Source organism: Anolis carolinensis, chromosome 2 (genome assembly GCF_035594765.1).
Source record: "Anolis carolinensis isolate JA03-04 chromosome 2, rAnoCar3.1.pri, whole genome shotgun sequence".
Classification (NCBI taxonomy): domain Eukaryota; kingdom Metazoa; phylum Chordata; class Lepidosauria; order Squamata; family Dactyloidae; genus Anolis; species Anolis carolinensis.
The window spans coordinates 73707293-73721676 of NC_085842.1; the positions used below are offsets into that span (position 1 = coordinate 73707293).

At 39.0% G+C, this 14384-nt stretch overlaps 1 protein-coding gene across 2 annotated transcripts in view; it reads left to right on the forward strand.

Annotated features, from left to right (window-relative positions):
• efcc1 (EF-hand and coiled-coil domain containing 1) overlaps positions 1-14384 on the forward strand; it is a 101663-nt gene that overhangs the window by 61822 nt on the left and 25457 nt on the right. For both annotated transcript variants that reach the window (XM_062973856.1, XM_062973855.1), the window contains exon 3: positions 6158-6300. In XM_062973856.1, coding sequence (XP_062829926.1) covers positions 6158-6300 — 143 coding nt within the window. The remainder of the gene's footprint in view (positions 1-6157; positions 6301-14384) is intronic.

Here is a 14384-nt window from a genome sequence, read left to right on the forward strand (position 1 = left end):
TGGTGGTCCTGATAGCCTTGTCCATTAGAATATGACTATTAAAAAATTCAGTCAAACTTAACAATCCAAATTAACTACAGCTTTGAGTAATAGAAAGAACTGCCTTGAGATGTAGTTAGAAGTTACAGTGACAATGAGAATAGTCACAATTAAAAACCAATTAGTCATGGGCATTACTGTGAGGCCCAGCATTATGCAGTTTCCATGTGTTTAGATTTCCTTTCTTTCAAGCTTATCCTTATCCTCAGTACAAAAGCCTGAAAATGGATGTGGTCTGTTTGACTGTCTCTATGGAGATCTTCCTGCACTACAGAACACACACTGCCCAGACTGTCTCAGAGCACTCCTCCCCTGTGATCCTTGCTCCACACAAATGGGCTGCTCAGTCACGCGTTTTCAGCATCCATATGAGGTGTTTTATGAATGCTAATGAAAATGAGCCAAGCCCATGTTTGAACAAGACAAGAGTGTTCAACGAGACTTAGCAGCATTTGCCTTACCCATGTTCTCATCTATGGCCGAAAGCTAAAGCTGTTTGCTCAGATATGCATGTACTGTATACACTGAATGGTCTTTTGGAGCCAGGATACTGCTCAGCTGATAACTTCAATGTCCTGGAATTATATGATGGTGGCTCATTTGTGACATCAAAGCCAGTGGAAATACTTACCCTCCAACCTTTCATAGACGAAAACTGGGATATGAGGTTGAGATGGCATTGAACAGACAAGATAGGAGAGGCTGCAACAGTTTCCTTTTGCCACCTGGGAAGGGCTGGATTCCCCACATTTCCTTGATAAGTTGATTGAGTGCAAACTACTTTTGTGCTCTGAACTAGGTTTGCAGAAATTGAAGTATACTGAGTACAAAGAGGAAATGTGAGAAGAGGAGAGAGAATTCCCAGTGATTTATCATTACCTTCCTCTGAAATATACAGCACATGATATTCCTTGGTGGGCTCCTACCCATGTACTAGCCAGGGCTGACCCTGCTTAGCTTCCAAGATAAGACAATATCTCATGCCTTTGATTTATTTATACAGCAGAGTCTCACTTATCCAACGTAAACGGGCTGGCAGAATGTTGGATAAGCGAATATGTTGGATAATAAGGAGGCATTAAGGAAAAGCCTATTAAACATCAAATTAGGTTATGATTTTACAAATGAAGCACCAAAACATCATGTTAGACAACAAATTTGGCAGAAAAAATAGTTCAATACGCAGTAATGTTATGTTGTAATTACTGTATTTACGAATTTAGCACCAAAATATCATGATATATTGAAAATATTGACTACAAAAATGTGTTGGATAATCCAGAATGTTGGATAAGTGAGTGTTGGATAAGTGAGACTCTACTGTACTGTAATACATTTTGGCAATGTGGACATTTGAGTGTGCATGTGCATAAATACTGAGTTAATACCTTGTGTAGTATATTTTAGGTTCCTTTCTCTTCTGGGTGAAGACTAATAACACATTTAAGCCAAAGAGAAAAAAAAATTCCATTCTAAAATTATATTGCCTTTCAAACTAGCAAATATATTCATCTTAAAATTCCCACCCAAAAAGTTGCTTCTCATTCTTAGTGTTAAGAGTAAATCTTTTTATTATTACCTAGCAACACATATTTACACTAAAATTAGTTTGACAAATCCCAGTTCCACACTCTAAGAGATTTCTGAAGTGTTGGATGAGGATGCACCAAATCCTCTTCTTTGCATGGTAACACAATTGCTATCTCTCACACCACACCAGAATGTGTTTGCCTAAACATAATCCATTACCTGTTTGAAACTTTCCAGGTATATATTGCAAATATAGTTTATCTCCACCAGAATTTATATGCGGAATCCTTATCCAGTTTGTAACCAACAGTGTTGGCAAAGCCTTCCATTTATTATATATACTCACTGTATAACAAAGTGCATATGCTTTTGAAGGGATTAGGTAACCAACAGTGTTGGCAAAGCCTTCCATTTATTATATATACTCACTGTATAACAAAGTGCATATGCTTTTGAAGGGACTAGGTATACTTTAGTCTATGCTATTACAATGTTAGGCTGTTTTTCATTTATCTGTCTGGGAGACCTCTGACACACAATCTACCCATTTTTTCAAGGTTCTAAACTTAATGTTACAGATTAATGTTACACAAAAGGAAAAGTGGAAAAGTACTCTTTTATTATCTTTCTCAGAGAGAGGGAGTTCAAGGAAGCAAGGTTACTGTGGCTAAATCTTCAGAGTAATGATTTTTAAAAAGCAGTCAAAATCCATTTTCCCCGTAGCCGCTTTGAGTTTCCTTGTGGAGAGAAAAAGCGGCATATGAATAAACATTAATAATAATAATAATAATAACAATAATGTGACAGCACCTATACAGGTCTGCGGTGGCAGGGGCCCTTCAGAAATATTGTATGACCTTCCTTTGAAGTTTTCTTTTAATTTTTAAAAGTAAATCTAAAGTAATGGTGGACAATTAGGACTTTCAAATGTTGTTGGACTGCAAATCCCATTGGTCCCCTGAAAACCCTATCTGTGCTTGCTGCCAAGACCTGCTATAGACATTTTACTTGTGGAAACTCTTTGGTTCCTGTGCAAATATATAGGCAAAATTCTATATGGTTCCTGGACTCCGCGTAGGTACCAAAATTGGTGGAAATTCAATTATCATTATATATACTGTGGCGCAGGAAAATTGTGTGCCTTATATAAAATAACAAAATTATTTTTTGCGTTCTGTTTTTTGGTGTGTTTTTTGGTAATAATTTCAAGCCATGGGTGTTTGAATCCATGGGTATGAAAGGCCAACTGAATTTTAGACTCTTGCACCATAGTTCGTGATACATCATTAGAAATCAGAATGGACCTGGTATACTTAGGTATTACTATCTTGGGTTTACCTAACAAATATAGCCCACATGTAATTTTCCCCCTAAAGTACACTGCTTCAGGAGACCCTGGTATATGAAGAGAAGTAGACAAATGCATTAATTAAATGAAAGAAAGACAAACACACATACCAGAACCATCAGGGTTCTTTTAATTTGGGAAAAGAGAACACACACACACTCATTAAACAGACTACTGTAGGTTGCAGATCACTTCAGATTTTTTGTTGCATAGCTCTGTTTGATTCATCTATTGACCGGGGTGTGTAATACTGCCCCAGAGGAAAGCACAGTTTTATATGTGTTGGATTAAATAACTGACCTAAACTGATAGGCTTGAAATTATTACCAAAAAACACACCAAAAAACACACCTTTTGATCCCTGGCAATATAGAATCTGTACCATTATAAAAAGGCCTGTGAGCTTTGCACTAAAAAGAAACAGAATGTTCTAGTGCAAGAGGACTTACTATATTTTCAAATGAAAAGCCAAATTTCATTGGCTTTCTTGTTCTCCGTCATTGTGGATATAGTCAGATGAGCTTAATTTGATAGTCTGCTAATCTCTACTCAGATTTCATCTTTTAAGTTACAAGCAGAATTTGTGGCCTTTCTTTCCTGTTTGGGGGATTATTACACAGATATGTAAGGCATATTGGAGGACCCCTAGATACAAATAAAAACACATACTACTGTACAGCCCGGTGACACAGCGGATTAAACCGCTGATCTGCTGAACTTGCTGACCAAAAGGTCAGCGGTTCGAATCTGGGGAGCGGGGGTGAGCTCCCGCTGTTAGCCCCAGCTTCTGCCAACCTAGCAGTTCAAAAACATGCAAATGTGAGTAGATCAATAGGTACTACTCCGGTGGGAAGGTAACGGCGCTCCATGCAGTCATGCCAGTCACATGACCTTGGAGGTGTCAAATCAAACTATACTTTTCACTTGCCGAGTAAACACAATATGAAAAGTATTTTAATAGCAACATTTTATATATATATATATATATATATATATATATATATATATATATATCCATATATATATCCATATATATCCATATACATATCCATAGTAAAAGGTTTTTAAGTCCAGTCATGTCTGACTCTGGGGGTTGGTGCTCATCTCCATTTCTAAGCCTAAGAGCCGGCGCTGTCCGAAGACACCTCCAAGGTCATGTGGCTGGCATGACTGCATGGAGTGCCGTTACCTTCCCGCCGGAGCAGTACCTATAGATCTACTCACATTGGCATGTTTTTGAACTGCTAGGTTGGCAGAAGCTGGAGCTAACAGTGGGCGTTCACTCCGCTCCCAGGATTTGAACCTGGGACCTTTCGGTCTGCAAGTTCAGCAGCTCAGTGCTTTAACACACTTCACCACCGGGGTTCCATATGCATATGCATATTCATATCCATATCCATACATATGACTGGTGCTTCATTACTGTGCAAACACAAAAGTTCTGGGGTGCGCAGTTTTGAAACTCTGACTCTGAAGTTATGTAGGTCTTACATAAAACAAAAAAAAGGGGGTCATGTATGAAGACAGGGACAACACAGATTGGGAGGAGTCACATCTCAGCAGCTGTGGTAAGGTAACCGCATTTTGAACTTTCTCAAAACATGTTCAGATATGCTTTGTGCAGTAAGAAGAGGGGTTAGGCAGGCATGCTCCCATCTCAGGCAAGATGGGTTTACCACAGCAAAAGCCTTTTTAGGAGACTCGTCTGATGGAGCAAATTGAGGTTTCAAAGCTTGCACTGAGATTTTTATGCCTTTTTGGATGGTCTGAGAAAGGTATTACCACCATATGGAATTAGTTGTGCAATCAACATACCATAGTTACCCCTGCACTGATAAAAAAGACACAGCTATCATCTGAATCAGTTCTTTGAAGTCTTAGAGAATAGTTTATGATATTACTTTGCTTTTTTGAGCTAGATCCAGTCTATTCCTAGTAGACAGCATGGCCAAAGCTTTCAAATTAAGTACATTTTCTGAGGAGGAATGTTTTTCATGAAGACCTTGAATGCATGGAGGGCATTAAATTTGATTATAGCCAGAACCCTCAGTGTGAAAAACCAGAATGATAAGCAGGACTCATTAAACTGTGAAATGTTCATGTATATGTGCCAGGAAAGATTTCCACACTGGCATATGATGTTCAATGTTAATCTGTGCTTTCTATGCAAAACCAGGATTTAGAAGCTGTTATAAAAGGCTCTATTTTATTTAAAAATTGAAATCCCTATTAAAAAAAACACAGATGCACTTCTTTCACTCCAGGATAACTGTTCTCAGATTTTGCTGGTGTATGCAAATTCTTCCTTTAAAACAGTGGTTCTCAATCCCAGGTGTTTTAGCCTACAACTCCCAAAAATCCCAGCCAGTTTACCATCTGTTAGGATTACTGGGGGTTGAAGACCAAAACATCTGGAGACCCACAGGTTGAGAACCACTTCTCTAAAATATAGCCTATACTTCCTGGTATTTCTTGGTAATTTCCCATCCAAGTACTAACCAGAGCTGAACCTGTTTAGCTTCTAATATTAGAGGAGGAGGGAAATAGCAAAACCACCTCTAAGTGTTCCTTTCCTAAGTAAACCCTATGAAATCCATGGTAAGTAAACAGGGGACTTGTATACACAGATACATGAAAAAACTGGGGCTTGAAGGAGAGGCTCAAAAATAAAATAATGTTGGTCAAAGTCAGACCATTGTTTGCTAGGAGTTTCTGGAAAAAATAATGAGAAAATTATCAGATTAAAGAAAAAGTTGACATTACTTTATAGAAAGGAGACTATGTGACCATCTGAGCATTAAATAAATGACTGTCTAAATTATCACTACTAACAATAATAACTTGGTATCTGATTTCTGGTGTACTAGTTATAGCACTGAACACTCCTCTCCCCAGAAATCAATTCTAATTCAGTTCTAAATTATGGATTACTTAATTGAATGTAATACCAAAGTGTTATCTCAAAATAAGAAGTGAAGGAAGGATGCAACACAGAAAGTATGAATATGCATCTAAACTCCAATTACAGTATCAGAATGTCCATAATATCTGGGCTGCTGTAAATGATGATAGCACAAGATGCTAGCAACAGTACTGCATTGCACAAAAATTTATTTATGCAGACAAATCTTTAGTGAAGCTGCTTGAAGGCTTTGGAACAACCTGCAGTGCAAAATGTTTAATTGATTTTGGATTTTTTTCTCTTTGATTAATTTTCTTAATTATCTTTTTTTTCCCCAGGTTGGAGGCCTTAAAGCTCCAGATTCCACCACAGGGAAGCCCAGAGAAGAAAACAACTGCAGCAATTGATGGACAATATGCCTTATCAGTTGTACAGCAAAACCGAAGTTCACCAACTGGTGGTGCAGGAATGTCAGAGAATGGTATGGGAACTCACTGTAATTATGGTAGTTTATCAGGTTTTACTGCTTGAAGGGGAAAGCCCTCAAAATATCAAGGGTAATGATTTTGAACAAACAACATTAGAAGGGACCAAATAACAAATGGTCACTATATGCTTTAGATGAAAAATGTTTTGCAAGTGTTTTGTATAATTTCAGTTATTTTCTAAGAGATATAATGGGGGACATCAAATGAAAGCTACTCTAAACTGGTGTCTGGAGATACCTAAGTGTGGGGAACTAGTCACGTGAAGCATCAGTTCAAAGACTGATCCATTTTACACAGATATTTTGTGAAAAGAAAAACATCCAGTGGATATGATGAACTGGTATATTTGTCATAAAACTGCAGCTTTCCCTTGGAGCAACTTACAAGTTGTCCTTGGTACATGTACAGAGGCAGGACCATTTAAGGTATGCTCCTTAGCTCTTACCAAGGCTGGATGTGTGTACTGTAATTGGTATATGGGAACCCACATTCATGGCTTTGTATTTATTGTATTTATGCTGCTGTCAGGGCTGTAGCCAGAAAAAAATTTGGGAGGGGTTTTGAAAATTTGGGGGGGGGGGGTTGAACCCCTGACCCACCCACCCCCCCGGGTTCAGACCTGTCAATATCTGCTTGAGATAGTGCCTGGAGGGAGTGTTAATTTTTTATGTCTCGTAGACTTAGCATGGGGATTTGGTTAACCAGTTAAAATTCATGAGTAAACCAGGTTTTTTTTTTAACTTGAAAAATTTGGGGGGGGGGCGGTTTGAACCCCTAACACCCCCCCCCCCCCCCCCACTACAGGCCTGGCTGCTGTTATGCTGCTGTATTTATGCTGCTGTTTGCTCATTTGGGCCGGGCTGTGGCGCAGCTGGCTCGTAACCAGTTGCAATAAATCACTACTGACCGAGAGGTCATGAGTTCGAAGCCCGGGTCGGGTTAAGCCCCTGACCATTAAATAGCCCGGCTTGCTGTTGACCTATGCAGCCCGAAAGACAGTAGCATCTGTCAAGTAGGGAAATTTAGGTATGCTTTATGCAGGAGGCTAATTTAACTAATTTACAACATCATAAAACTGCCAACAAAACATGAGGAAAGGCAGTACAGCCACTAGTGGACGGTGAAGCAACAGCTCCCCCTGTGGCCGGAATCGTGAAGCTGGGAAAAAATGTTAAATGCCTCTGTGCCTGTCTATACTGTATGTTGTTTGTCTGTTGGCATTGAATGTTTGCCATATATGTGTTCATTTTAATCCGCCCTGAGTCCCTTTCGGGGTGAGAAGGGCGGAATATAAATACTGTAAATAAATAAATAAATAAATTTATGCTGTTTCGGGCTTTGCCCCATGTGAGCTGCCCCGAGTCCCCATGGGGAGATGGCGGCGGGGTATAAATAAAGATGATGATGATGATGATGATGATGATGATGATGATGATGATGATGATGATGATTATGGCTTGAGCCATCTTCCTAAGACTCAATACTATGGTCTTTTCAGATAGAACCGATTCAGATTATCATCATCATCACCATCACTATCTATAACCCACCTTTCTTTTAATAATTCTCTCAGTGATTATATTTTAAAACAATACAGATTAAAAACTATAAAAACATCAATAAAAAGCATAAATATAAAAATATTTTAAACAATTAAAATACATCAAGCTAAAAATATATATAAATTCATTTTTAAAACTATATCCAGCTCATAGAAACACCATTCCATGACATTAAAAGGCCATCCCAGTCAGTTTTTTAAAGCCTGATGGCATAAAAATGTTTAACTTGGCAGAAGAAGGAAAGCAAGGATGGAGCCATCCTGATCTCCCTAAGGAGGGACTTCCAAAGTCTGGAAGCAACCATCAAGAAAGCCCTTTTTTTTGTTTCCAGTACATGAATCTGAAGAGATGGTTATTTATTTATTGTGTCAGAAGCAAACCAAGGGTACAAGTTGTAATGTATTTGAAAACACAAATACATGAGGAGTTGGTGGGACAGAGAGAAGGACCTCTCCAGATGATCTTAGAGCTCTGATGGGCTTATAAAGAGAAATACAGGGCAGGTACATTACAGATGTAATAGTGATTTAGTATGTGCTACTTGCTTTTAGACAATGAACCTTAAATTCTGTATTCTTTAAGAAATCGCATTAAGTAATTTTCCAAATGGAAATTTCTCTTTGGAAACCACTTTGCCCTCCTCCCTTCTTCTTGATTTCCATCTCTGAGATGTTTTTAAAGCTTTTAAGCACATGGTGGGTGCAACGCCCACTGCCATAAATACAGTGGTTTGGTTGTACTTTGCAATAGGATGGTATGCAGTGTGAACTCCTACTCAAGCTGAAGGTTTCCCAAGCTTTCCTCTGATCTGTAGTTTTCCAGACAAGAGGTGCATGAAATGGGAGGACAAGAGGTGCATGAAATGGGAGGAGGAGGGAGAGAGGGAATGAATGCCTGGGTGGGTATCTTTTCTTTACAAAGGAAGAAGCACAACAGCTATTTTCCACCTCTTTCTCCTACAACTGCTAAAGAAAGTATGAACATATGCAACTATTGATCTACCATGAAAAAAACCATTTAATCACTAATGCAAAGACCTTGTATCTTACATATCCATTAAATTATCAAAAAGCCGCAGCTGAGACTACAGTTCTCCAACCTTGACTTCCATTTAAGTGGCAAGTTTTACATATGCGGCTTGCTAACTTGGAGTTGGAAAGATAATGGCTCATGGTGTTTGAGTTTTGTCAGCTCTGAAAATGGCTAGAGGGATTTATGAGAGGACATAAATAATAAAATATTCCTGTACATTTATATTCCTCAGATAAGACTGCACACTTTCCAACTTCTCAGAGATAACATCTTTATGAGACTAGAGGCCAAAGATCTAGTTCCCAAAAGAAATCTCATTTACTCTGCCTTTCTGCTTATATTAACTTAAAAATGAAATGTGTTATGATAACAGAATATGGTAAAATTCATATAAGATTATTTTTTTCTTTATAGAGTATGTTTACTGAGTAAATACTTCTACCCCAGACTAAAAGACGTGGAAGGTTTCTTTCACAAAAATCCAAAAATTGGGAAATGTTCTTCTCTTTCCTTGAATTGGTACATACTGCCTAGTGAAAAGTGTAGGTTTTTTTTTTACTTTAAGTTTCAGGTAACTCCTTTCTTGAAGGCTTGACTGAGGGGTGATTAGCTTGGTGGCATCTGTTGGTCCAGCACCAGAATTTCTAAGCATTTTCCTGGTGACCCCTTGACTCCGTCCCTTGCTGTTTTAGTCCAAACAAAAGAGAAATATCTCCTTGTATATCTTCATTATCATTGTTGATTATTCTTGTCTTCTACTGGAAGATCCTACAGATTCCTTCCCCAGAAGATTATAGATAGAAGTTGCGAACATCCTCAGCTATCTAGCACTCAGAATTACGATAGTAATACCCAAAAGAGAGATATGGCTGTTGAGGACCATATTCTCTTTTGCTTCTCTCTTGCTAGGGAAGGAATAGATTGCTCTTGCTGGAGCTGACTGTTAGGGCAAAGGGTGGATGATTTCTTGCCATGAGCTGCATGAAACTGGAATGAAGATTGACACAAAGAGGGTTCCTATCAAAGACTAACACAGTGCAGTGGTGAGAATACTGGGATATGGGAGATTTACCACGCTGTGCTGTTAAAACTTGCTGTCCTACTTTAAATCCTATGGTTGCTCCTATGGAATCCTACAATTTATAGTTTAAAAATTTCAGCCAAAGAGATCCTGGGCCTCGCTTAAAGTGGGATAGTAACTCTTTAACAGTGTATTGTAGTAATCTATAGCACTGAGTTTTGTCATTGGGCCATGAAACTCACTGTGTAACCTTCACTGAAGTGTTCACAAGCAATAAACGTAATATTTCATGTAGTTCTAAACTAGCCAATGTTTAAAAGCAACAATAAGCTTATTTTTTTAAAAAGAAGAAAAACACATTTTAAAATATATTTCACCAGAGTATAAAATCCACAGTGTTTTATCTTTTGGCATTTTAAACTTAAGATTCTTAGCTTTTTGCTTTTGCTTTTGGGATTTTTTATGTTTTACAACAGTGCCCTCTGCGGGTAGACTGAAAAATGTCCAAACTAATTCACATCATTAAATGTAAAATGCTTGGGATTACAACAAATACTGAATGGTGAGATCTTTTAAATAGAGTGCTTTTGTTGTTATACGTCTTAAAAAGAGCCATATGGCACTTTTGCCAATCATGCAGTGTTTGTCTCCCATCTTTTCCAGCTGTATTCTTAAGTATTTTGTTCCTATCCAAAAGGGAAGGTTTTTTTTAATATATCAGTATATAACAGTATATATAGTTATAACTGTTATAACAGTATATCATACAGTTGGTCATCCTGTGGATTGTGGCAAAGTGGTTTTATTCAGTAACTAGTCTCCTCCCTATTTTCAGGATCTTTTAACCATCTTGCACTGTAATTTTGCATTAGCTCTCAGAGCTGCAGCACTAAAGCCATAGTCTCCTTTGCTCAGAGAGAGATCAACCACTTAGAATTCACATGGACAAACATTTCTAAAAATGGATTGCTGTGAATTTTTCAGGCTATGTAGCCATGTTCCAGTAGTGTTCTTTCCTGACGTTTCTAAAAACACCTTCCTTCTGCTCTTTCTAGTCTTTCAGATTGTAATTCTGTTAATTTTTAAATTCTCCCTCTAGGGCCACAGTGCTAAAACAATAGGCCCTTCTACTCAGGATCTCTCCCAGTACCTCCAACTTAATTTCATCTGAGCTTGAAGATTCAACACTGGAAAAGAAAGAGGAAGGACATGACATCGTTTCATCCCATTAAATTTTCAGCTTACTAGGTGCAAAGCTTTTCAAACAGAGGAGCCTACTGCTTTAGCACTAAGATACATGAGGGTTTAATAAATAGAAATATTAAAAGAAAACATAAAGGTGAGGACATGGGAGACAAGAGTGTGATTGGAACAAGGATGGTGGGAGAAGCGGAAATCTATATCTCCCTCCCATCCTGTTGTTGCCACCACCTTTTTAAACCTCCAAAAAAAGAAAAAGAAAGAATCCATTTGGATGGGGAAAAGTCAAGAAATTACATTGCACTAATCTTCCATGCAAGAAAACTGTGGCCCAGAATTTTACATACACAAAAAGCCTTTTACCATTTATGGAGTGAGAAAATACCAGATGGCCAAGCTGGATTCAAAACAGGAGAAGCACTAGATATCATACTGCAAATATACTGTAATGGGTAAGACTTCCAGAAGGAAATCAGTATATGCTTTACAAATTATAACAAAGCCTTTGTGTAGATCATGAAAAATTATGGTTCTCATTAAAAGAAATGAGTGTCGCAAAACATTTAAATGTCCAGATGCATAACCTGGACAAAGTGAATTGCATCCAGTTGGCAGATACAGCTGAGATGGCAGATCATGCTCTCGTCTACTGGGGAAAAATGACAAGGCTGCATTTTATTACCCTATGTTTTTAATTTATACACAGAATGCATTATATGGAAAACAGGATTAGATTTAGAGGAACAAGGCAGGAAAATTAGTTGAAGAGACATTAAGAATTCAAGATAACCAGATACCACCGTACGCTTAGCAGAAGATGGAAAACTATTAAGCAAAGTCAAGGAAGAAAGTGCAAATACAGGATAACAGCTGAACATTTAGAAAATAAAAAGAAGATGTCCAGCCATTACTTATATAACTTTAAGGTACACGATGGACATAAAAATAGTGAATTATTTCTGTTATAAATTAAAATTGAGATTACAGGTAAGAAATCAGAAGAAGACCAGGACTTGAAAGGACCACTATAAAGAAACTAAATAAAAATGTTGTGTTTAAAGATATATCATTGAAAAGCAAAGTCAGGACCATCCATACCATAGTATTTATGATTTCAATGTATTGTTGTGAAAGTTAGGCAGTTAAGAAAGTTGTCAGGAAGAAAAATGACATTTTGAAATGAGGTGCTAGAGAGAAGTTCTGTGGATAAATGGTCTTAGATCAAATCAAGCCCAAACTCTTTGTAGAATCCAAAATGACAAATAATGAACTCAGAATAGCAGTTGCAAGGAGACATGAGTGAGAAAGTGTTGTTGCTTTTATGTCCTGCTGGTGGGCTTCTAATTGGTATCTAGTTTTCTTCCCAGGGCAAAGAACACACTACTAGATTGTCCTTTGGTCTGGTTCAGAAGGGCTATTCTTAGGTTTGTATGTATTATATTTGTATCCCTTTCACTAGGCATAACAAAAACATATATTAGCACAAGTAGCTTTGGGGATGTTGTGTAAGGAGGTATTAAATACCTCCTTTAACAGTGCCTTTTCCTAGACTGCATAAAAGCAGCTGGAAAGGGCCTAAAGGCCTCAGTCAGTGGCTGGGAAGGGTGTCAGTGAAGTCCGGGGAAGAAGGAGTAACAAATGCCTCTGCAGACTCTGGCGGAGTGCTATGGTCCATGAGTGTGAAGTGTCGTGGCACTTCATGTTGGAACCCCAGATGGCGTAGTGGACTAAGTGACTGGAAGGTTGGGTTGCTGACCTGAAAGTTGCCAGGTTCGAATCCCACCTGGGAAGAGTGTGGATGAGCTCCCTCTATCAGCTCCAGCTCCATGCGGGGACATGAGAGAAGCCTCCCACAAGGATGGTAAAACATCAAAACATCCGGGCGTCCCCTGGGCAATGTCCTTGCAGACGGCCAATTCTCTCACTCCAGAAGCGACTTCGGTTGCTCCTGACACAAAAAAAAAAATGTTGGAACTCAAATACATCCTGCACACATTAATAATCCTCAACAAGGAGATAGACAGCAAAGTTAGTTGGCAGGGAAAGCCCGTCCCTCATTGTCCTCTCTCTTTCTCTCTTGCTTGTTAAGCTGATACTTCTCAGGGACATTTCTCTTTTTATTTGAAGTATCCAGCCATATGGCAAGCCTCGGAGTCCTCAATTTTGTTCTTCTCCTGTGAGCATGGAGAGAAACAACTCTAGGGGAAGTTCCAGACAGGACTTTAATTTGTGCCCAATCTGGTTTAAAAAACCAGATTGGGCGTGGATTAGAGTCCACACCCTCCCCAGAAAGCTTGTGCTTTTTGAGGGGGGAGGTGTCCAGATGCCGTGCCGGACCTTCCGTCAGAGCACCCAGACACCAACAAAAAACCCCAGAAAAGCCTTTAAAAGTAAAAATTACTTACTTGGCCAGCATTTCCTTGCTGCCGGTTCGCTCCTGGTTTGTAAAAATGACGCACCAGGAGAAGGGGGGCAGGAGCGATTTTCCTCCTCCCCCTTCTCCTGCCATGTCATTTCTGTGTGCCAGGAGAGGGCTGGCAGCGGGGAAATGCTGGCCGGGCAAATAATTTTTACTTTTTAAGGCTTTTCTGGGGGGTTTGCTGAAGGCGTTAGAGCCCTCTCGGATATTCCAGGCTGAATCAGCTCAGAATACCCAAGAGAGCTGTCTGGACAGCCTCCTCAGAAGTCGAGGACTTCTGAGGGGGCAATCCAGACACCTGCCATACTCGATTAGACACATATCTTCCAGGAAGACTCAGGCCTAATCCAGTATCAAATCAATTCGCCACAAAGAAGGTTTTCCTGCTTTTTGGCGAATTAATGAATGTTTCCGTGAGGTGCTGTTTGGACACCCCATGTAAAAATCCAGAAGGTCATGCATTTTCCACCCTGTGTGGATGCACCCTGGAAGCCTCTGATCTGCTAAACTGCTGCTGTTGTTGTTGCTAGTTTACATTTTTAAATGTTTTTTTTTAAATTACCCAATATTTTGCAGATCCCAACCACATCACCAACCTGGAAGAACATTTATACCCAGCAGGATATAGGGATGTTTAGTTCTACAACTACTCACATTGAATCCCTTCTAGATAGCTTCAAACAGGACAAGACAACCCATTTACCTGCAAGACAGTAACTGTAGTTTCACCTATCCAACAATTCCTACCCAAGGAATTCCCACCCTGTACTTTTTCTAGGCCCTCCAGATAATTCTATGTTCTGCTTCTGCTGGAAGATACCATAGAATTGCTGGAGGACCTAG